The sequence below is a fragment of the Osmia lignaria genome, chromosome 7 (assembly GCF_051020975.1).
Source record: "Osmia lignaria lignaria isolate PbOS001 chromosome 7, iyOsmLign1, whole genome shotgun sequence".
NCBI lineage: Eukaryota > Metazoa > Arthropoda > Insecta > Hymenoptera > Megachilidae > Osmia > Osmia lignaria.
This window is the reverse complement of record NC_135038.1, coordinates 4,778,244-4,799,131: the sequence shown is the minus strand read 5'-3', so window position 1 is coordinate 4,799,131 and position 20,888 is coordinate 4,778,244. Positions and strand designations below refer to the sequence as shown.

Here is a 20,888-nt window from a genome sequence, read left to right as displayed (position 1 = left end):
CTGTTATTCAAACGTGTGCAAGTACATATGACATGTATACATGTGGAACTATTACACAAAGAAAATATATTCCGAATAATGTTAGAAATAGAAGATTTATGTAAACTGAAATGAAATTAATTTAAAGAGCGTAAATAAGACACACGGATCAAGGTATCAAACCTTTGTCTTGTTCTAGTATTATACGAATAAGAATTATGTATTATAATATGTTTTATTCAATCTGAATTATTATTGATTTGATACTTAGACCCAGGTGTCTTCGTAAATCTCAACTTAAGGAATAATTAGGTAAAATATGCTTACAATTTCCTCTTTCATAATTATTCATTTTGCTCCATATCTGTTTTTTTTTATGTTTGAAATATAACTATGACAATATTAGCTATTGCAAATTGAATCCTTTATTTCTTGCGTCAACCATACTTCCCTGTATGTATGATAAGAGTATTAAATGATTAAATAAAGAAGAAAACATGCATACATTTTTTTTTTAACTAAATAATACGAAACTATTGCTTATCAAATAAACGCACAATTTAAATTCACAAACTTACTGGAAAGAGACCTCTAATGGCATCACCAGAAACTATAATTTGTACTCATGCAATGGCGCCGACATCAACCACAACTGAACCCTATTTGAGTTGAAACAAACATGGTTAGAATGGTTTTCCTCAACGTTCTGCACAATGTTGTTCGACCACTTCGATATGCTAATACTTGTCAGACAGTTCACTTAAATGTAACACGACAATACGCAAGATGGGTTAGTCGAAGACCAGTTGCAATTGCCAATGAAGACGAACTGTTCGAAAGTGAGGATACCACTCAAGAAAAACCTTTACGTCCCAAAACTTTTCCAAGAAGGCAAAGAAAAAAGAAACCTGTAAAAAAACCTACAGAAATTACTGAAGAAAAGTATAAGTTTACGAATCTCAAAGAAAATGATAAAATCGTATCGTAAGTTTTATATCTATACATTAGAATTATTAAATAAAATTGGGACACTATTTTGGATATCACCTGATAAGCTGAATTCTTTTGCTTTTCTTTTTATTTCAGAACATTACTGACCGAGTTAAAGTCTCGAAAAAGAAGAGGAAAGAATGATGAAGTGGTTTTAGAAGGACGTAGATTAATTCAAGATGCACTTAAGGCTGGTGCAGTACCAAAAGCGATACTTTTTAATGATTCCTCTGAGATAACACAATTAAATATACCTGAAAAAGTTAAGTTATATAAAGTTCCATATAAAACACTTCAACTATGGTCTGGTTTAACTGCTTCTCCAGGATTATTAGGTAATAAATATATTTTTTTAGTAATTTAAGGTTTAAATATTCATACCTTATAATTTTTAATTTTTATTACATAGGAATTTTCAGTACACCTGATGTAGAAAATACTGCTCCTGTTGATAATGCATTACCAGTTACTATAATTTGTGACAATGTAAGGGAACCAGGAAATTTAGGATCCATCATGAGAGCTGCTGCAGGTGTGGGTTGTGAGAAGTTAATAATAATGAAAGGTAGTAAACCTATAAAATTATGTATATTAACATGTTTAATAAATAATTTGTAATCTTCAGATTTTATATTGTTTCTCTGTATTTAGGTTGCGTAGATTTATGGAATCCAAAAGTTCTCAGAAGCGCAGCTGGAACTCATTTTCATTTACCTATTCATGCATTTCCAGTATGGGATGATATTCCATCCTTAATTGGTAAAGACTCCAATGTTTTTGTGACAGACAGCAACTTTGGTGATGAATATATATCAGAGTACTCTCCTAATATGCTTGAATCAAGTATGAATATATTTGATATTAATCCAGAAGAATTGAAAAACAAATTTGGTGTTAACGAAGAAACAAACGAAGCATCAAAATTAATAGTACCAAAGAATAAGAAAATGATGAAAAGTTTCATGTTGAATCTACCTATTGTACCATACTATTCTTTAGATTATACACAAACCGAAATTGTAATTATTCTAAGCGGCGAAACCGAAGGTTTGAGTTTGGATTGTTACAAATTCTTAAGTGAAAGAAAAAGTATTCGTATCAATATACCTCTTGTTAAAGGAGTTGATAGTTTAAATACAGGAGTTGCACTTGGCATTGTTGCTTTTGAAATTAAGAGACAAATTCTAAAAAAACAAAACCAACTTTAATAAAGACTTTTTAACGTACAAAAGTGTTGTAATAAACAATCCCTTCTTCTCTTTTTGTTTTTTAGTAAGATTTTCTATAAACAAAAACTTACCTTATTTAAAATGTAAACCGAAGATAAATTCATCTTTAAACTGAATTCAAGTAATTACAAACTTCAATATTTCAGCTTCCATTGTTAACGGGTAGAGCAGTAACAGGTCGAACTAAAAAATTTCAAAAAAGGAACATGTATAATTGCCATTTTTTTAAATTTGTTTACTAAAGAAAAATCGTACTCGAACAACTTTGAGGCTGAAATTTAATATCATCTATAGCAAAACCTCCGTTACTGGCAGTTCCTCTTAAAATTAAGCGGTAAGGTACACGAGCATCTACGGTTACTTGCGCGGCAGTCCACACGGGTCGTGGGTTATTAAATCCTTTCGCTGTTAACGACCACAACTAAAAAAGCAAATTATTAATTTCCTGTCAAACGTCAAATTCAATGGTCTTACATGTAATTATCTTTCTCTAAGTCTTACGGGCTGTTGTCCATTATCATTTCCATCGTTTTCTTCATTCATTTCTTCGTCCACGTTCATTTTAATAATCTGCAGCGTTGTGGATTCCTCGACTCCGAAGGCAGCGAACCAAAAGGTAAAGCAAACGGATTCCTCGTCGATTGACTGTTGTATTACAGGCGAGCGTAGTTGTACATTCGTCGATTGTTTATTTGTAGTAAAAATATCAAAGAAAACGAAGTCTCCAGTTGCTCCGAACGTTTTGTCTAATAACTGAGCCGGACGGTGAGCAGGAAATGCACGCTGCCAGGTAACAGTGCGCTCATTTTCGGAAGTTGTAATATTCTCCCAACCGCATAATCCTTTCTCAAAACTACAGTCCTCTGCTCTTACAGACGCGCTAGGTGGTTTCACTAAACATTGTTGTTAAGATAATAATCAATTTGTACAACATTTATTACATTTCAAGGAAATCTCTCGCAGCTTACCAGAACAGTTACCGATATAGAAAGAGATATCATCGATGCCGATACTGCCGCTGGCACGATTAGGACCCCAGGTTCCTTCAAAAACTACGTTAAAGTCCTTTCTTTCATTTAAACTAATCTGTCCATAATTCCAGCTAGGTCCTTGATTATTATACAGCTGCCAGATTGGTCTAGTCTCCGTGGAAGATTCTCCGGTTGTTTGTATGGATACACGAAGCACGCCTTTAAATTTATATAGTACCACTGTAGTTGAATTAAAATAGATCAAAGATATCAGAAGATACAAACCTAAACTTGGTCCAGTTGAGTCAATGAAAGACTCAAACATATAGTACCAAAAGGTAACGCAAAGAGGATCATCGGTTCCTTTCATTTCTCGACTAACCAGCTGCGCCGTTCCACCTCCAGAGGATCGTGGTCCTCCTCTTGGTCGACCCAGGTTCAGGAAATATTCATTTCTTCTGTTAATCGTATATCCATTGGTATAGGGTTTTCGTTGATTTCTCAGGCTCAATGCTTGCGTAGACACCCTCTCCCATTCAACCCGGTTGGGATCTCGAGAATTGATCCAGTCACATTCGTCTACCTCAAAAGTACAGTCTCTAGGGGTAGGCGCGGCAACTTGAGGCGCAACTGTAAACGTACATAATTAAATTAAAAACTATGACATTGGACAATGTCGCCAGTCACGAACAATTATTACCAGGGCAAGAGCCTTGGGTGAAAGAGATATCATCAATGGCAATGTCTCCCATTCCGGTACTTCCCACAGTCGCTTCGAAGATTAGTTGAAAATCATCGACAGAGCCGATCGTAATTTGAGCAACGAACCACGTGTTTCCAGCGTTTCCGTTTAAACTCCAAATTTCTCGTAGCGGCGTATCGAGGCTACGGAAATTACGTAGGAAAAGCTTGAGGACTCCGATTCCGGAGCCGAACATGTGGAACCAGAAATGCATACACATGGGTGTGTCGGCACTCGGTGCTGGAAAACTGGCGCTAATAAGTCTAGCTCTGTCTCCGGGTCTACGAGGAAACGAGGAATCTATGTACGCGTATCCTCCAGCTGTCGAGCGATCGGTCGAACTATCCATCGCTGGTCCTGTTGTAGGATTTCCACTTCCTCGACTCTGTAATATTCATTTATACAGTTTAAACGTGTTCATACGATGGTAGAATGTTTAATGATTATAAAGTTACAATTGTCCAATCGAAATCATCCTCTGCGTCGTTGGACCAGTCGCAAAAGCCACCGGCAAAGTTACAGAAACCAACACACGAGGTTCCAGGTTGTAAATCTATGTCGTCTACAGCTATGTACCCTCTGTACAATCTCGCTGGATCGGTAGGATCTACAGGAATTCCCTCGATGATTAACTAGAGACAAATATCTCGTTTCAATATGATTTGCTTATGTCTATTGCTCTTTCTAATACAATAACATTAACTAAAATTACCCAATTACCGAATGTAATTCGGGGAAGGTGTACAGTATTTGTGTCTGCTGCCAAATACCGAGATTGTAATACTGAGCATTCCATATGACACGTTCGTCGAAAACCTCGATCGGTTTGCAAGATGGTATCGTCGTATTATCAGGAGTGATCTCTTCGGTTTGTTCCTTTTTACTCGAATATTCGTCCGGACCAACATGCAGTAGAACTCTTAGACCAGCGCTGCTAAGGCCGTCTATGGAATACTTAAACATAATACAAGTTCCAACCACCCCTGTGCTTCCTAATTGAGGGCTGTGTAATAAACTTCCCAGAGTTTTCGTTTTACTTTCTCTCAATGGCAATTCTGATGTTTCCAGGAAGGCATACCTAATTGAATCGGTTATCGAGAAGTCATTTTCAGATGTTTGATGTATAAAAATTTGATAAAAACACGAGCATACCCTCCTTCCATGGTTCCACTCGTGTAATCGCTTGGAGGACCACCCATCCAATTGGTACCCATGCCAGTACCAGCCGCCCAGTCTAATACACCATCGCCGTTTTGCCATTCGCAAAGTGTCTGTGACGGAAATGATCCAAAATCACAGAAAACTTCGTCCACAGAGGCTGTAGGAGGTGGTGCCGTGACCGGTGGATATCTAATACCAGAAATGTTCTTTAAAAATCGTTCTATTTTTCAATGAATTTGAAAGAAATTTACCTCTGCGTCGACGAGTTCCTTTGCGCCGATGTGGACGGATAAAGTGGATTTCGTGGTAACGAAATTTCTGTAGTTGAAGGAACAGTTCGGGTGTAGAAGACATCCGGTCTGACGGGCCAATTCCTGGGGTCGATGCGTTCAACCTCATCCAAAGGTTCCCGATCACGATCAATGGAATTGAACGGTATTTGCGTTGAATTAAACGGGTTATCGCTGTCGAATACATCCTTCGCTTCGTCGTTTTCAATGCTCTTAGTCCAATTATGAGTGAAACTTTCATTCAGTGTACCTACGAGATCTATTTGCTCTCCAAGTATAGGATACACAGGGTACCACGAGGTACTGGACGATAGTGAATACAAACAGTAACAGATTAACAAAACTAACCACATGTTTAAAGAGTCTTTATGTAATTCACCCTTGTGAAAAAGAACAGTCTTTAATTTGATGATGTTTTAAAGATTAATCTAACTGTTTATTAAAAAATTTTCCAAGTAAAATTTGTACTATATATTTCATTGTGAATCTACTTTAAATATATTGGAAGATACACTTTGAATCAAACACGTACAATTTTAAACAAAGAGTTTCTTCATTTCTAGACGATTATTGAAAACTTTAATACAAACAGAAGGATGATATCCTTCTAACTAAATGCAAACCGAACGGTTTTCAAGAGGCAGGTATGCACGTGATGAAATAAAACGAACATTCCGCAGTTCCGGTCTTCGTTTCCTGCCGTTACGCTTTTGATCCTACGTATGCGCATACCAGCCGAGTTCGATAACCGTTCATCGGACAATTCCATAGAGCTAACAATAAATAGCTACAATAATTATATCAACCGGTTGCCTTTTGTTTCGAATTGAATGAAAACAATTGAATTGGAGAGCACGGAAATTTTTCATTTAAACTAAAACCGTTGTGATCGTAAGAATTTCAGAAACATTTCCGGTCCAAAATTCTTATTTTTCGGAATTCGTCCGAGATTCATGTACACCCGAACGATATAAGGCACGAGATAAGGACAAAGAACCAACTGATTCGTTCTTGGACGATAAAACGACTGTTTCCTCAACATTTTTGATATTATATTCACGACTGGTGCCGAGATATCTTTGTGAAGAGGCTGAGGATCTTCTTCGCAAATCATTTTTATGATCTCTGATAATGTCTGAAAATATTTTTAAAGATAGCGTCGATTACAATGATTTAATTAAATATTATATTGAAATGATAAATTTACCGTGGCTGGGAAGGGATGTCTTTTCGTGACCATTTCATAAAGAATCACACCCATGCTCCATATGTCGCATTTGAAGTCATAAGATTGCCCTTTCAACATTTCTGGGGCCATATAATAAAACGATCCAGCGCGACACACGGTCGATGGACTGTTTAATCTGTAACAGATATTATTAATTTATCTTATAAAATCTATTCTGTATTTCTATTATTATTATTATTGTTGAAATACCGGGCACTCAGTCCTCAAGGAACCATTGTACCCGAGTATTTCTACATATTATACTCTTTGAAATTTTTCGACACGCCAAAATCTCCAATTTTCACGATTTCCCCGCGACTTCCCGTCAACATGATGTTCTCTGGCTTTAAATCACGATGGAGAATCTTCTCGAAATGAATGTGATGAACGCCGAGGACGATTTGAGAGAATAAGTACAGCGCATCCTGTGTAAATACGTAACAAAATAATAAAATAAAAATATCAAGCGATATCGCGATGTATTTTGCATTCTACCGATAACGGATGTATCAAAGAAATTTGAAAAAGCTATGGCTTCAACTTACTTCTTCTCTCAGAGGAGATTGATATTTTTCTAGCAAATCCTTTAAGGTGCACCGCGTGGCGTACTCCATAAGAATGTAACTGTGATTGTTTTCTATCCAGGCTCCGTAATAAGCGACTATATTAGGATGCCTTAGTGTATGCAAACATTGCACTTCTTCTAATATATTCTATACGAAAACAGAATTCGTTTTTGATACCTACAATTGTACCTACATTAAAATTTTTAATTGTCGGTCATATATTTGAGTAGTAAAAGAGACCGCAAAAAAAGTGTTATTGTTACCTTTGAATCTAGTAGGTAAAACAGTTTCGAATAGTTAATATGTCAAAATTTATAATTAAATTATAAATTTATAAATTATAAACTAAATTTATTTAATTCTATTGAATTTTCTCACCTTAATCGGTAAAGCATTTATAGCGCCTGAAGCTTGTTCTTTCACGACGAACGGTTTCGAGTCTTTCTTTCGTCGCACTAGATAAACGGATCTAGAAACAAAGAATAATAAGAAAATGGAGAATTGAAGTTTAATTTAAATACATACCCGAAACTACCTTGCCCTAACAATATTTCGAATACATAATCATTTATATGCATCGACATTTTTATATAAAATATTAAAAACAAACCATGTTGTATTATAAGCTTTCACCAACAAGTACGATTACTGACTATTGAAGAATGATCGATTTATTATCTTACATCTTATTTAATTTTTTGAAATATTATTGTTCGTTGATATTTTTATTGATATTCTTAAATAAAATAATGAATTAAAAATAATAATTGCTTTCTGTAAATAATTGGGAAGGAATATAATAAAACGTTGATTTGATTAATTGACTGACGGCGCGCCATTACAAACAATTAAATAAAATCATACTAGAACAATTATGATTACTAGCACATTTCAAAGATATGATGTGCATGAATTTAGGGATTTATTATTCATAAAAAGTGTTTACAAAAACATTCTCATTCACAATTCATAAAGAATTATTTTAATACTAACTAATATTTCTAAAATTACTATCTTATCCATTAATCTATACGTACATTTATTTTAACTTTGCATTTCAACGTATAAACTAACAAATTAACAAAAGTACACAAAGGAAGGGAAAGTTCAAAGTTAAATTACATTGTAGTAGTTTTATTTGTCTTTTTTTTACAAATAACGCAATAAAGATTTTTCCTAAAGCGTTTAAGATGCATCATATCGTACCACGAAAAAGGTATAATTACGTAGTTATCCCGATCGGATTGCATGGTTTGCATAAACATTGATAGTATACATTGCATCCAGAAACACGCAAGAAATTTAATATATATAATAATGACTGAAAAAGAATTGCTTTCTGCTTTTGCTTTGAAATTGATTGTACAAAACATCATGACACTGGTGAGGTGAAACACTGCAGACAAAAATAATATGGCTACTCTAGTGTTCAAATAGTGCACTTAAGAACGATGTATGTACCATTTTAGAGTACCCGTTTATACATCGAGAATCCCAGAGAGGAACCGAACGATGATTAATGCTCACTGAACATTTATTTCCATGGAAAAAAAAGCAAACCACCTTATACCCTATTGTAATGCAGAATTAGATGATACTGCACTATGTACAGAGTATCCCATAAGATGCACAGTACCTATCAAACCAAAAACCTTTCAACTAAAAACAAAACAATTCTTGATGCTTTTACCTGATCATTTGTATCGATTACATTTTATTATTACTAATGGCAGACATCAGATGCATCCTTAATAAACTTAAACAATTTCATAAGTTATCTACTTTCGCGAACAAAACGAGGTATTGCTCCATTTCTATGGTTTCACATTATAATACATCACTGTGTAAATAGTTTACAATGAGGCATCATAAAATGACAGTCGAACCATTCTCCTGGATACCTATACTTGAGAATTTAAATCTAATTTTATATATGCAATCTTAATGAAAGTCGACACGATACGATTTGCTACTAATAATTAAAAGTTTATTAGGCATGCATTCAACAAAATTATCAATGATCTTTAGCGATTAATGATCATGTGATAACACTAAGAATTGCTTCATTTTTTGATTTAGAACTATCTTATTTTTTCGGATATATCACATCCTATGAAAAACACTGCATAAAAATGCATATACTTTTACTTCAGTATTCCTCTGAACATTATCGATAACGGTTTTAAAAATTAACTGTTACTGGAATCTAGTATATTGTTAGCATCATTGCCGGAGGTGGCAGAACTCCGTGATTGTTTCAGACTGTCCAAATATTCTTGCTGCGACGTCGCCAAAACTTGTGAAAGTATATCACTGTCCTCCCAATCGGTCAAACCTGTCAACATTTATTTTATAAATACATAATTGAAGTTTTATAATAATTAATTTTTTGAACGAGAAGCACATACACATCATTTTAGTCGTCTTACCGAATACTTCGGGAGGAAGACGATTAAACAACGAGATATCTGGCGATGCACGGGCTTCTTTACTGCTGCCTGGCATAGGTTCTTGAGAAATTTTAGATTCGAAATCCGAGGTAAGGTGAGGTATGGTAGATCCTTGGGTTGACTGATGTTGAGGCGACCTTTTGTTGTATCTTACCGAATCGTTTACCTAAAATTAGAAACAAAATTTTTTTGTTGCCGCATTAACGAATAATCGATAATGAAACGGACCTTCGGAGAATTTCGTAAATTATCTTGGCTAGTTTGGGTCGTGGTTGGAGAAGATGTATGACGTTGTTGTCCACGACCACCATGAGGATGAAAATGAGCGTGACTGTGTTGTGCGCTGGTCACCGTACTTGTACTGCTACTACTAGCTGATCGCTTTATTCGAAAAGCATAGGGCTGCACTTTAGCATTATTGACGCAAAGCAACAGAAAATCATGCACGACTTACCGCTTTCCGCATCTCGTTGTCTCTTAACCATTGCAAATAACTTTCTCTGGCAACTTGTTCCTCTATTGCTTCGTTCGTTGCTTCCCAGTCCGTTGCTTTTATTTTATCTTCCAGCATCGTCTGAAAAATCATTTCATCGGTTATTGATAATCAAGCAAAATGAAGAAGTATAATTTTAATTTTCGTACCTGTTCGATGTGCAACTCTTCGCTTTGACGAACTGCGTCTGATATCAGTTGTCGATCTGCAGCACCAGGATTGTATGATGGTAGGCCGAGTCCAACACCAACTGTTGCTTTATATGGGTCTACTATACTATTATAATGACTACCACGTTGATAAGACAATCGTATCGGTTCGTTATCACTTTCAACCATTGTATGGAAGATATTGATTGGTTCTGTACACAATTAAAAAAGTCGTGATCGTTAGGTTCATTAAGAAACCCATTAAGTAAAAATATATATATTAGTACACACCATTGCTGTAGCAATATAACTGAATGCTACGATTATACATTTCCGACATTGCTTGCATTTCTATGTGATTTCCATGTACATATTCTTGTCGTTTCCTATCTACATACGTGCTAAAATCTTCCGCTACGAAGTGAGAAAAAAATTCTTGATTGGAAGCCTAAAAAACCGTATCATATAATTAACAATCTGGCTTTCGTATAATTCTTCTATTACCCTTGTATCTACTACTCACTATATAATCCATGCAATGCTTCCTTACTACACCATGCATTTCTTGGTCACCATAAACTTGATCTGCAACAGCTCTGAACAGACATGCTCCATCTTCACCCATTTTTTTCACAATAAATCCCATTTTCCGCATTCGTTTTTCAAACCACCTATCTCGCTAAACACGAAGAATACCGCATGTCTCAATTATTGAACATTTAAGCAATAAAGTATTTGAATATAAAATATCAAACCAACCTCTTGCCATTCAGCCAAGGTAAGATTATTTCCAGTTCTGCCAGTATATTCATCCCCACTATTATAACCATTAGCTAATTCATGTTCTAAATTTGCTGCAGCTCCAACAATAGCCATTCGATTATTAGCTATTATGCCAGCATCCGTAGCTAAATAAATTATACCATTTATTATCTCTTTAAACGGATATTTATAAAACATTTTTTGTGAGGACATTTATTTAATACAATAACAAGAGTTTTATAAATATAAACCTTGTAAGCCACTGCAGGAAGCAGCTGGAGGTGTAGCTTGTCTTTCACGTTCTCTTTCCCTCTCTCTTTCTCTCTCTCGACCTCTGTCTCTTTCTCTTTCACGTTTTGAACGTGAATTTCTTCCGATACAACTATTTAAAGATAAAAGTATTATTTACAGCACATGAAACAGACATAATATAACAAAATAATAATACATGAATTGAAGAAATACTTTGAAACTCATATGGGTTTATATAAATCATAAAATTATAAGTACAATCTTACATTAAATCATTGTTGATCACATATTTTGTTCGAAGTGCATACCTATGGGGACTTGCTCGTTGTCTATGACGTTTGCCATGACTTGGACCACTCGCTTCTTCAAAGTGTTTATCTTCACGGCGATCAACGCTTGTCTTCAATACAACAACATTTGAAATGTACTATTGCATTACAGTATGTGATTATGGTAAATTATGCATAGCAAACGTTAATTTACTTGCTCTATTTCTTGAAAAACTTTTGTTTAATCAAGAATGATAAAAGAAGAAAGAAATGACGAATGGTTCGAGAAAAAAGAAATTAACTTGTCAATTTTTTTTACCTCGTACGAACTTCCAGTAAGAACGATAGAACCAGATCCGTGATCAGATTGAACCCCATGAAGATCGACCGCGAAACCGTTCGCTGCACGTACCTGTCACGGTTCGCAAAAGGTCGTTTAAGGTTTGCTCTTGCAACTACTATGCGAGTAGCATGGCTGCAATGAGGAGATATTCATTCACCTGATACGGGCTATTTGGTAGTGTGATGGACCCAGAGTTATGCTCATTTTGCACTCCATGAACATCGACTTCGGAAGTGCTGCCTCCTTCTCGTCTATCTTTTGAGGCGTTCGTCTTCTTCTTCGACAGAATGGTCATCTTGCGTAATCGATCGTCGGTGGTCGTCAGACGCGACGTTCGTTTTAACAAGATTTCAAAGAAGAATTTTGCAGCCTCACGCTCGCTGCGCCTTCCGTACTTCCTTCCTCACCACACAACTGTTATCCACTTATTTATTATTATCCCTCAACGATATCTACAAAGTACACTCCAAAGTACGTGGATTTGAATAAAAGCGTACACGCTATGTCGGCAATAAACTCCTTGAATTTTGAATCAGGGCAATGTTACACTTCGTAAAAAACACGGCATGATACCTTTGATAAGCAACTACCACATTAATTCTTGTTATTTCGAATGTTTTGTCAGACAGCCATGACTACACTTGCACACACTACTAGGCGACTTGTTACCAATATGTCTTATAATATTTTCCCCAATGTGGCTAGTTAAAGTCCCTGCATTGAATATTTATCAGTCAGTTGGCAAACATTGAAAACTTACAGACAGTCTCTAGAAAAATCCCTAGAAATGAGTTCTCAAATTACATCGTCATTACTGAACAGATTGCAAAAAAATTTGAGGGACGTGTTTAGGAGACTTTAAAGAATGTTAGTCTGGTCTTTATATTACCAAAATCGTCAAAAAGTTATAAAATATTGAAACTGATGTCTGTCGTCGCTGTCGACGGTCAGGAAAATGGCGGATCAGACTCACCTGCGTTAATTTATTCGTAATATAAACATTTCTACGAATCGTATATTCAAATGGATACCAGATTAACATTCTTTGGGCCAGATAGAGCAAAACGAGCACCCAGAGGATGATGTACAAGCCGCCAGGTGGAAGAAATTTGAGAACTATGATTTCGTTCATTTTTTACTCGCGAAAGATGTCAAAAAGATAAAGCAGACCACAAATTTAGTTCCTAGTTTTTTCTATAGGGCGCAGTTCATTCGTTTTCTGCGATCGACCGCGCGATCATTCGAAGTTCAAGTATGTGAAATTAAAAGTGATTTAAAAAATTGATTTTTAACCATTAAAGGTTATAAAATTTAGGATATAATCAGGAAATATGAACAACCGCACCATACTTTGTAGTTTACATATATATAAAAGATTTGAATTCCGAAAGATCGGCTCAACTCTGTCGATAACACACTGGTTGATTTCTATCTACAAAATATCGACTGAGTTTTACTGGTAAGTTACCGACAGCTCGGTTTTGACATATGTAGTTCCACGCTTTGTCGCTAAGCGGCGCTAACATTCCGTTTTTGACAGGCGGCAGTACAACTCGCTAGATTTGCAATAAAAGTACATATATGTCCTATCTAAATAAATTAATTATTAAATATCCTTCGATACGCGGTCTCTCTCACATTACAGGGTAGCGGAATTAATTACAGTTATGAAATAACGAAGCTGCCATCATTCTGAAGGTAGCGTAGAATCATATATCAGTGTTGGCAACCTAAGTGCTAAATTGGCAACCGCGATAGTGCCACCCTCCGCAATAATTATGTAACTCACATAAAAAAATTCTCATTTTCTAGGCTTGTCATCCTGTCGAGGATTAACGGACGACTACATTCAGAGTATACTTGTTGCTCACACGCGGCGGAGTTGCTTTCGGCGGTTGGTCGAGGAGGGAAGAAAGGAGGTAGACGAGTGTTGAAGGGTTCTTCTTGCGTTAACGTGGGACTTCGCGAGCTTTCCGCAAGCTGGTGAGCGCGTTTCGATCAATTAGCATATGCCACTTCCTAGCGGGAATTTTGTTTCACTAATCGTATAAAGGTAATTATATTGACAGTATATAACGTTGCTTAACCCAGTGAACTTCTATTGGATTTCATATGTTGACAGGAAATTATCAGGTCTCGAGCCAAAACTTGACACGTCTTTTTTTTTATATTAAAGCAAGAGGCCGCCTTTCTAACCTAAATTCTAAATTCTGTCAGGGATCGTTACGGTGGAGTAGGGTAAGGAGGAGGACAAGCGCGGATCTCCTTCTCTTTTTGACAGCTAAAAATACGGTTTTTGACGGAGCAATCGCAAGATCGAACACCTTGACTATTTCGGATACGACACATCCGCGCACTCATGTTCAATCGTTTACGTTATTTCTCTCATGAAATGCCCGATTTTTCACTTCCCACTGAATTATATATTTTCTCGCGAATCACAGTTATGATTGCATTATTAACTTGAATTTCCATATCGAGTTGAAACGACTTATCATACGATACTTTTACTTTCTATTTAAATAATGCTAATTGTTTTGTCGTAAATTGATACATATATTCACTTATTAGATACGGTAGTTGATAGGATAAAACATGTTTATGTATGTACACTTTTAGGCCTTTTTTTAAATACACATTAACATTAAATCGTTTACTATCTTTATTTAAAGTGAACAATCATATTAAATAAATTTCATTTCATAGAGTTAATTTTATGCATGGGAATCATATCATGAAGATGACTAAAGTTTAATTTTAGTATTTGTTATTTTTACTACTACAAGAATATACTCATTTTTGAAATTACAATCAATCACCACTTAAGTTTAAATTAATTGATATTGTCATAAATCATATCCATTTTATGTTTATCATATCTGTGTCATTAATAGCTGCACTGACCATAATTTACTCATCTGTTTCTTTATAAATAGAAATAGAATATTTTTAGAATTTAAAAAAGATGAAAAACCCAAAATGATTAATAATTTCTCTATACACTGTACTAATTGTTATTGTAAATTATGTATATCTTATTTTTGTCTCTAGTAAATACATGATCTTATTTTAACAATAGTTTTGAAACATAATATATCAGTTTTCTGTTTTATCCTAAATACCAATCCTACAATTTGGTGTCTATAATTTCTAATAATAGTTTTAATGAAGAATTTTTTGGGATACAGTGACACTGTCCTTGCAAAATTTCAAATTTATGAATATTAGAGGTAATTCTCTGATTCAATTACACAAGTATATATAATAACTCAAGGGCATTGTTATGTTTGAATGGGCTATCATTATCATTGTTGCATAGATAACTGTTTCCTTTTTGACGTAATATTCTGTTATCAATATTATAATGCAATGATTTTCAAATAAATCATAATGTACCATGAATAATTTAAATAACAAGTTAATTTATAATGCACTGAAACTTCTCATTTTGTTTTTTTACAGAGGCTAAACATGTCACATCACTTTGTCACAGTCTGTGTAGTATGCGTTTTATGCGCTGCACATACTCCTTGTTCAGCACATACTGAATTCTCAACTGCTGGACAAACAATTTATAATTCTGTCAAATCTGAGGAGCTACCAGATTCTAATGAGCAATTACAACCATCATGGTTACTAATGAAGTACAAAGAAACACAACAGAGGGATGTGAAAAAAATTAATTCAAATAATCCAAGTGCTTCTAATGATGGTACTGTTAAATCCTCTAATGTATTAGATAATAATAATAATAGTTCTAACTTGTTGGCACCAATTGCCACGAATGAAGCTAAAGTGGAAAATGAAGAAAAGGTAAAATCTGATGAAAACATCAAAAATATTCCAATAACAGAAGAAGATCCTACAACCTCAAAAAATGTAGAAATATTGGAAAGACTGGGCCAAATTGAAATCATTTATAGAGGAGAATTGAATTCAGATCAAAAGTCTCTCAACAGGATTAGAAATAAGAGAAATGTAGATATTATAGATGAAAAGTATTTCATGAAAAAAATTTTTGAAACTTATGGAGATGGTACAAGCATAACAATGGAAGGTTTTGAAAAGTTATTAAAAAAATTAGGATTATTAAGGTTATTAACAGATATATCTAGATTGGAAGAACATAATATTGTTACTAGTCAGCATGAAAATCCAATAGGTAAGCTCTTATTAAAAGTATAAATTTTCATAATTGTAAGTAAAAAACAATTAAATTAAAAGGAGAAAATTTATTTATGTTAACTATATCTTTAAAACATGAAGCATATCTTAAGATCACTTCAGTGAAATCACTCTTATATAAATGATATCAACATACCACTTTTAATTACCAATTACCAGCCTATCAATCATAATAAGTAATGTAGACACATCTGCTCTACTACAGATACAATCTAATAATATTTTAAGTTGATTTAATATGAAATTCATAATAATAATAATAATAATAATAATAATAATAATAATAATAATAATAGTTTAGCTTAACTTGTTCAATTGCCTCATCAAGTTACTTATTGATTTTATTGAACTCTTATTAAGATCTTTATTAAAATATATTTGTTCTTTGAAATAATTACATGCAATATATAAAATTTAGTTCTAGCATGTTATTGCATCAGGTATCAATGATCAAATAATTATATCTTGAGTAACTGTATCCTTGGTGCAGATAACTAGTATTTTGCTGTTATCAGTAGCTTCATAGTATAATGTTTTTGCTACTGCTGAAAGTATGTCATATAAATCTTTTGTGAAATAGTGCTTCTTGTTTTAAAAAGAAATTTTTTCAAATTCATGAATATCCATCTGTTTGTCCAGTAAACAGTTCTATTTAACATTGTATTATGTAACTTCTCATAATTTTTGTAACTTTTTTATTACAGATAAATTAACGAATTCACAAAACAGTGGCCTAACAGATCATGAAAATGAAGTTAGGAAAGAACGGGTAAGATAAATTATAATAATTCAAATCAAATTTTGTTAGAAAAAATCAAGTAGATTATTTTTTTCTCTGAAATTATTAAATATTCCTTATAAGTGATTGTCCCGCCATTTCAGTGCTTAAGTAGCAAAGAATTACTAAGTACTGTTGCAAGAGATATACCCTATAATTTCAACACTAATAATAATTCGACATTACCAAGTTGGCTTTTTGAACGCGTGTGTCCAGCTCTTGTTTATCAACTAGCAGGTGAATCAAGTTCAGAGAGAAATGGATGTATTCGCGTACCAGAGAATTATAAGCCAATAATAGTTAATAAATACCCTGGAGAAGACATGACACGTAATATGGTTCAAGGTATAAAATACAAATCACATGAAAAGATAATTTTTTCCTTCTAAATACAATTAACGCCTTACTAAATATATTTCTTCTTATTGTTTAGTATGGGCCTACTCTACGATCAGTATTCTAATAATCAGTCTATGTGGTTTACTTGGTGTAGCTGTTATACCTTTTATGGGTAAAGTTTATTACCATCAGTTATTGCAATTTCTAGTTGCTCTTGCTGTAGGAACATTGTGCGGCGATGCTCTTATTCATCTTTTACCACATGTAAGATTGAATTTAACGAATGTAATTATTCTTCATAAGAAAAATTAAAATAATCATTACATCTTTCTTCCAGGCAATGATGTCTCATGATCATGGTCATGAACATAGCTCTAACGATGATAATCATGACATAGATCACAAAGAACAACACAATATGAACATGTGGAAGGGACTGGTTGCGATGATGGGTCTCGCGTTATTCTTTTTTACGGAAAAAGCTTTGATGATGTTAGCAGAATGGAGAAAACTTCGACAACGGCGCAACAAGGTAAAACTATCAAACAAATTAATGAGCTATGAGACATTATAGAACTTCACATCCATTACATAAGAAAATAAAATGTCAATTTTAGTTACCTTCACGCGTCAGAGTAATGAGAGAAACTGATGGACCAAACAGCAATGTTGTCGGAGAAAAACTCTGCAAACACAAATATTCATCGTATCCATACTGTTACGGCGAAATCAGTACGGATACTCAAGGTAAAGTTTTTTAAATTTAATTGCAGTTATGATAAATTGTTCATTTTTTTTTCTTATTGTTCAGATAATCATCATAATCGTCAACACAATAATCATGAAAGGCCTCCTGTGATCGAAGAAGAAAAACCTTTAACATCGAATTGCAATTCTGTTTCAAAAATTATGACCAATGACGTAGAAAAGAAATTAAACGAAGATTGGAGGCTAGAGGATTCGATAGTAAATCCGAAAAAAAATACTGACGGTGCAGATATACCATTAAACGAGTCTGAAAGTTATACCGTTATTATACGTGAACATGAAACAAAACACCATGGTCATACTCACTCACATGGTACTATTTAGTTGTTTAATGTAATCTATATTTTTGTTACGTATGCAGGACCAGAACATCCTGTATATTTATTAAATAATATAACATTTAATTTATTTAGGTCACGTTCATTCTGCACCGGAATCAATGTCGAGCGTTGCTTGGATGGTAGTAATGGGTGATGGTTTGCACAATTTTACAGATGGCATGGCTATAGGTGCTGCTTTTTCGGCAAATATAGCAGGTGGATTTTCTACAGCTATAGCTGTATTTTGCCACGAATTACCCCATGAAATAGGTATACGTGTTATATACAATTGAATATGAAAAATATTGCAAAATTCTAATACAGCTTTTCTCATTACATAGGAGACTTTGCAGTTTTATTAAAAGCCGGAATGAGTGCTAAACAGGCTGTTTTTTATAATTTGTTATCTTCCATACTTTGTTTGTTCGGTATGATATTTGGTGTATTATTAGGAAGTACACCCGCTGTAAGTAGTTGGATGTTTGCTGCTGCTGCAGGAATGTTTATATATATAGCATTAGTAGACATGGTAAGTGGTTTGTATGTAGTATATCTTCTTATTGTATTGCTTCTTCACAGTTGTATTTGATTTAGATTCCAGAATTATCTTCAAGTCACTCTGTGGATCGTAGCTTTCACCTGCAATGTATTTTACAAGCATTAGGACTATCATGTGGTCTTGGAATAATGTTAATTATAGCATTATACGAACATGATCTTAAGAATATATTCAGCGATTAAAATTAACTTCATAAAGACTGAGAAATTTTTTGAACGATGGTAAGCTTGCAGTACTTCCTATAGATCTGTTTACAGTCAACATTTGGATCAATAAAATTTTGACTGTGCATTCTTACCGAAACGATATTCACTTTAAACTGTAATATAAGTAATTTCATTTTTCTTCACGTATCTAGCATAAGATTTCTTGTAGATGACGACTTAATTGATTGTTAAAAAGAAACTTAAGAAGGTACTAGCAACAGATAAATGCTAAATGTTTTACAATGTTAAGAATACTCGGTGCACAATTTAATAGTTAAAAGAAATATAGTTCGAAGGAAGTTAGATAACGCAAATATGACGACAATATTTGAAGTATACTTATTAAAAATCACGTTTGAAGTATTGCATTCTAATATATAATGGAAGCCAAAAATCAGGCTACCATTTAAGTATTTTGCAACTTAATGGACAAAACGTTATAAAAGTAGGTAATTGTAGTCAATTTTTAATCGATAGATTTTGATACTCTACTAATAACAAAACGCATGAATTTGTGCAAATGCCATGCAGTTCTTTACTTAATTTTCATTATAAACGATTAACAGTTGAATTACAGAAGAAAGAAATCATAGAAAGATAAGAACTATTACTTATTGACATTTTTCTGAATAAAATATCTTCCTAATCTTTTATTTGGTATAAACATAAATTACTTTTAGTTGAAGTTTGTGTCATTTTCGTTTTAGTTATTAATTGCCTGGCATTTACATAATATGTGTGCTTTCAGAGTTATTGCTGTATCAGTGCCCAAATTTAATTGTGATATATTTAACTACTGCATTCTTTATTTTGATACGATTCTTTGAATAAATACTGCTTCAAATATTTTTTAATTGAATCAGCATCATATATAATTCTAGCATTGAAATTAATCAAATATTGTACATGATTTAAGATGGTATTAAGATAAAATAGATGTACAGTAATTGAGTCTAAATCAAAAACCCAAATCATAGGAAACTGTATATTTATCGATCATAAATGCATTTCAATAAGTTCGCAAAGATGTTTATTTTTGAAACTTTGATGCTTATTTTTTTTCGAGCTTTTGTTATAATTATTCTGCATTTGCACAATGGTTTAAATATACTTAATATATGTATAAGTTGCTGTTTCAATTATTCATTAAAAAAATTCAGTTACCAAATAAGATTATTCGTAATGCAACATGTTTTAGTTTTGTGGAACTATGAAAAGTATGCCTATGCACAAAATAATTTTACCTAATATTAATACACACGGAAGGAGTGATGGTATATTACCATTTATAATAATTGGATATATAGATAATTTTGAAATATGAACCTTCATACTGCCACAATAATTACCAATAATTAAATTGGTAGTTACTTACAATTGTATGTACATATCTGCATGTCATAAGATAATATGTACATGATTGAAACTTATAAACATTTTAGTTGTACTTATACAAAAAACATGAAAAGAATATTATGATTGTGAAAAAAATTCCTCTAATCCATTATAAGATCATGTTTTGAAGAAAACTTTCTCAGCATTATATTATTCTTGTATGCTATTGCATTTATTACGATCATGGCCCTAATAAGTAAAAAAATGTGTTATAAAAAGGGTATATCATACACATTTTTTTTAATTACTTAAAGAATATACAATCTAAATAACCAAATTACACCGAAACCTCGTTCACTTATCGTAAGTTACTTATATTTAAAATGTATTTTGTTTATGTACCAGCGAACAGCCGTGCGTTTCCTTGTTAAGAAAAACTGTAGCGACGAGTGACGTTACCACTTGTTCATCTTACTCGTGCTCCTAAAAGCATGCTAGAGATAGACAAGTGATGGCGAGATTAC

The 20,888-nt window shown here is 33.6% G+C and overlaps 5 protein-coding genes across 19 annotated transcripts; 2 read left to right on the top strand and 3 right to left on the bottom strand.

Annotated features, from left to right (window-relative positions):
• The first annotated feature begins 658 nt into the window (after window positions 1–658).
• On the top strand, window positions 659–2,190 carry LOC117609625 (rRNA methyltransferase 3, mitochondrial). Its single transcript, XM_034336203.2, has 4 exons — window positions 659–963; window positions 1,066–1,304; window positions 1,379–1,534; window positions 1,621–2,190. The coding sequence occupies exons 1-4, from the start codon at window positions 659–661 to the stop codon at window positions 2,175–2,177; spliced, it is 1,257 nt and encodes a 418-aa protein (XP_034192094.2). The 3' UTR covers window positions 2,178–2,190.
• LOC117609628 (MAM and LDL-receptor class A domain-containing protein 1) lies at window positions 2,054–5,842 on the bottom strand. Of its 2 annotated transcripts, XM_034336214.2 has the most exons (11): window positions 5,324–5,842; window positions 5,064–5,261; window positions 4,632–4,989; window positions 4,367–4,543; window positions 3,870–4,296; window positions 3,455–3,799; window positions 3,167–3,388; window positions 2,700–3,091; window positions 2,454–2,619; window positions 2,270–2,381; window positions 2,054–2,153 (listed from the first exon to the last, which is right to left on the bottom strand). In XM_034336214.2, exons 1-10 carry the CDS (start codon window positions 5,713–5,715, stop codon window positions 2,341–2,343), a joined length of 2,718 nt encoding a protein of 905 aa, XP_034192105.2. In that variant the 5' UTR covers window positions 5,716–5,842; the 3' UTR covers window positions 2,054–2,153; window positions 2,270–2,340. The 2 variants fall into 2 exon arrangements, with proteins under 2 accessions (XP_034192105.2, XP_076545458.1); XM_076689343.1 differs by lacking the exons at window positions 2,054–2,153; window positions 2,270–2,381 and having other exon boundaries at window positions 2,499–2,619; window positions 2,673–3,091.
• A 55-nt stretch (window positions 5,843–5,897) lies between these two features.
• LOC143305481 (serine/threonine-protein kinase Nek5) lies at window positions 5,898–7,805 on the bottom strand. The gene is made up of 6 exons (XM_076689344.1): window positions 7,682–7,805; window positions 7,535–7,625; window positions 7,136–7,303; window positions 6,855–7,015; window positions 6,570–6,726; window positions 5,898–6,497 (listed from the first exon to the last, which is right to left on the bottom strand). Exons 1-6 carry the CDS (start codon window positions 7,738–7,740, stop codon window positions 6,237–6,239), a joined length of 897 nt encoding a protein of 298 aa, XP_076545459.1. The 5' UTR covers window positions 7,741–7,805; the 3' UTR covers window positions 5,898–6,236.
• Window positions 7,806–9,114: 1,309 nt separating this feature from the next.
• Window positions 9,115–13,035, bottom strand: Duba (Deubiquitinating enzyme A). 9 transcript variants are annotated; one of them, XM_076689214.1, is made up of 13 exons: window positions 12,448–13,032; window positions 12,032–12,326; window positions 11,851–11,943; window positions 11,529–11,662; window positions 11,262–11,392; window positions 11,008–11,183; window positions 10,772–10,927; window positions 10,540–10,696; window positions 10,249–10,460; window positions 10,061–10,180; window positions 9,835–9,987; window positions 9,565–9,772; window positions 9,115–9,491 (listed from the first exon to the last, which is right to left on the bottom strand). In XM_076689214.1, the coding sequence occupies exons 2-13, from the start codon at window positions 12,167–12,169 to the stop codon at window positions 9,346–9,348; spliced, it is 1,824 nt and encodes a 607-aa protein (XP_076545329.1). In that variant the 5' UTR covers window positions 12,170–12,326; window positions 12,448–13,032; the 3' UTR covers window positions 9,115–9,345. The 9 variants fall into 9 exon arrangements, with proteins under 9 accessions (XP_076545329.1, XP_034191921.2, XP_076545330.1 ...); XM_034336030.2 differs by having other exon boundaries at window positions 12,032–12,655; window positions 12,848–13,032; XM_076689215.1 differs by having other exon boundaries at window positions 9,586–9,772; window positions 12,032–13,030.
• A 688-nt stretch (window positions 13,036–13,723) lies between these two features.
• On the top strand, window positions 13,724–20,797 carry LOC117609546 (zinc transporter foi). Of its 6 annotated transcripts, none has more exons than XR_004582619.2 (12): window positions 13,724–13,927; window positions 15,337–16,036; window positions 16,764–16,828; window positions 16,942–17,182; window positions 17,271–17,440; window positions 17,514–17,708; window positions 17,794–17,923; window positions 17,988–18,257; window positions 18,358–18,534; window positions 18,606–18,793; window positions 18,859–19,474; window positions 20,228–20,797. XR_004582619.2 is itself a non-coding variant. In XM_034336026.2 (12 exons), the coding sequence occupies exons 2-11, from the start codon at window positions 15,346–15,348 to the stop codon at window positions 19,003–19,005; spliced, it is 2,274 nt and encodes a 757-aa protein (XP_034191917.2). In that variant the 5' UTR covers window positions 13,724–13,927; window positions 15,337–15,345; the 3' UTR covers window positions 19,006–19,044; window positions 19,199–20,797. The 6 variants fall into 6 exon arrangements, 5 of the variants coding, with proteins under 5 accessions (XP_034191917.2, XP_034191916.2, XP_034191918.2 ...); XM_034336026.2 differs by having other exon boundaries at window positions 18,859–19,044; window positions 19,199–20,797; XM_034336025.2 differs by having other exon boundaries at window positions 18,859–19,044; window positions 19,182–20,797.
• Window positions 20,798–20,888: the final 91 nt, after the last annotated feature.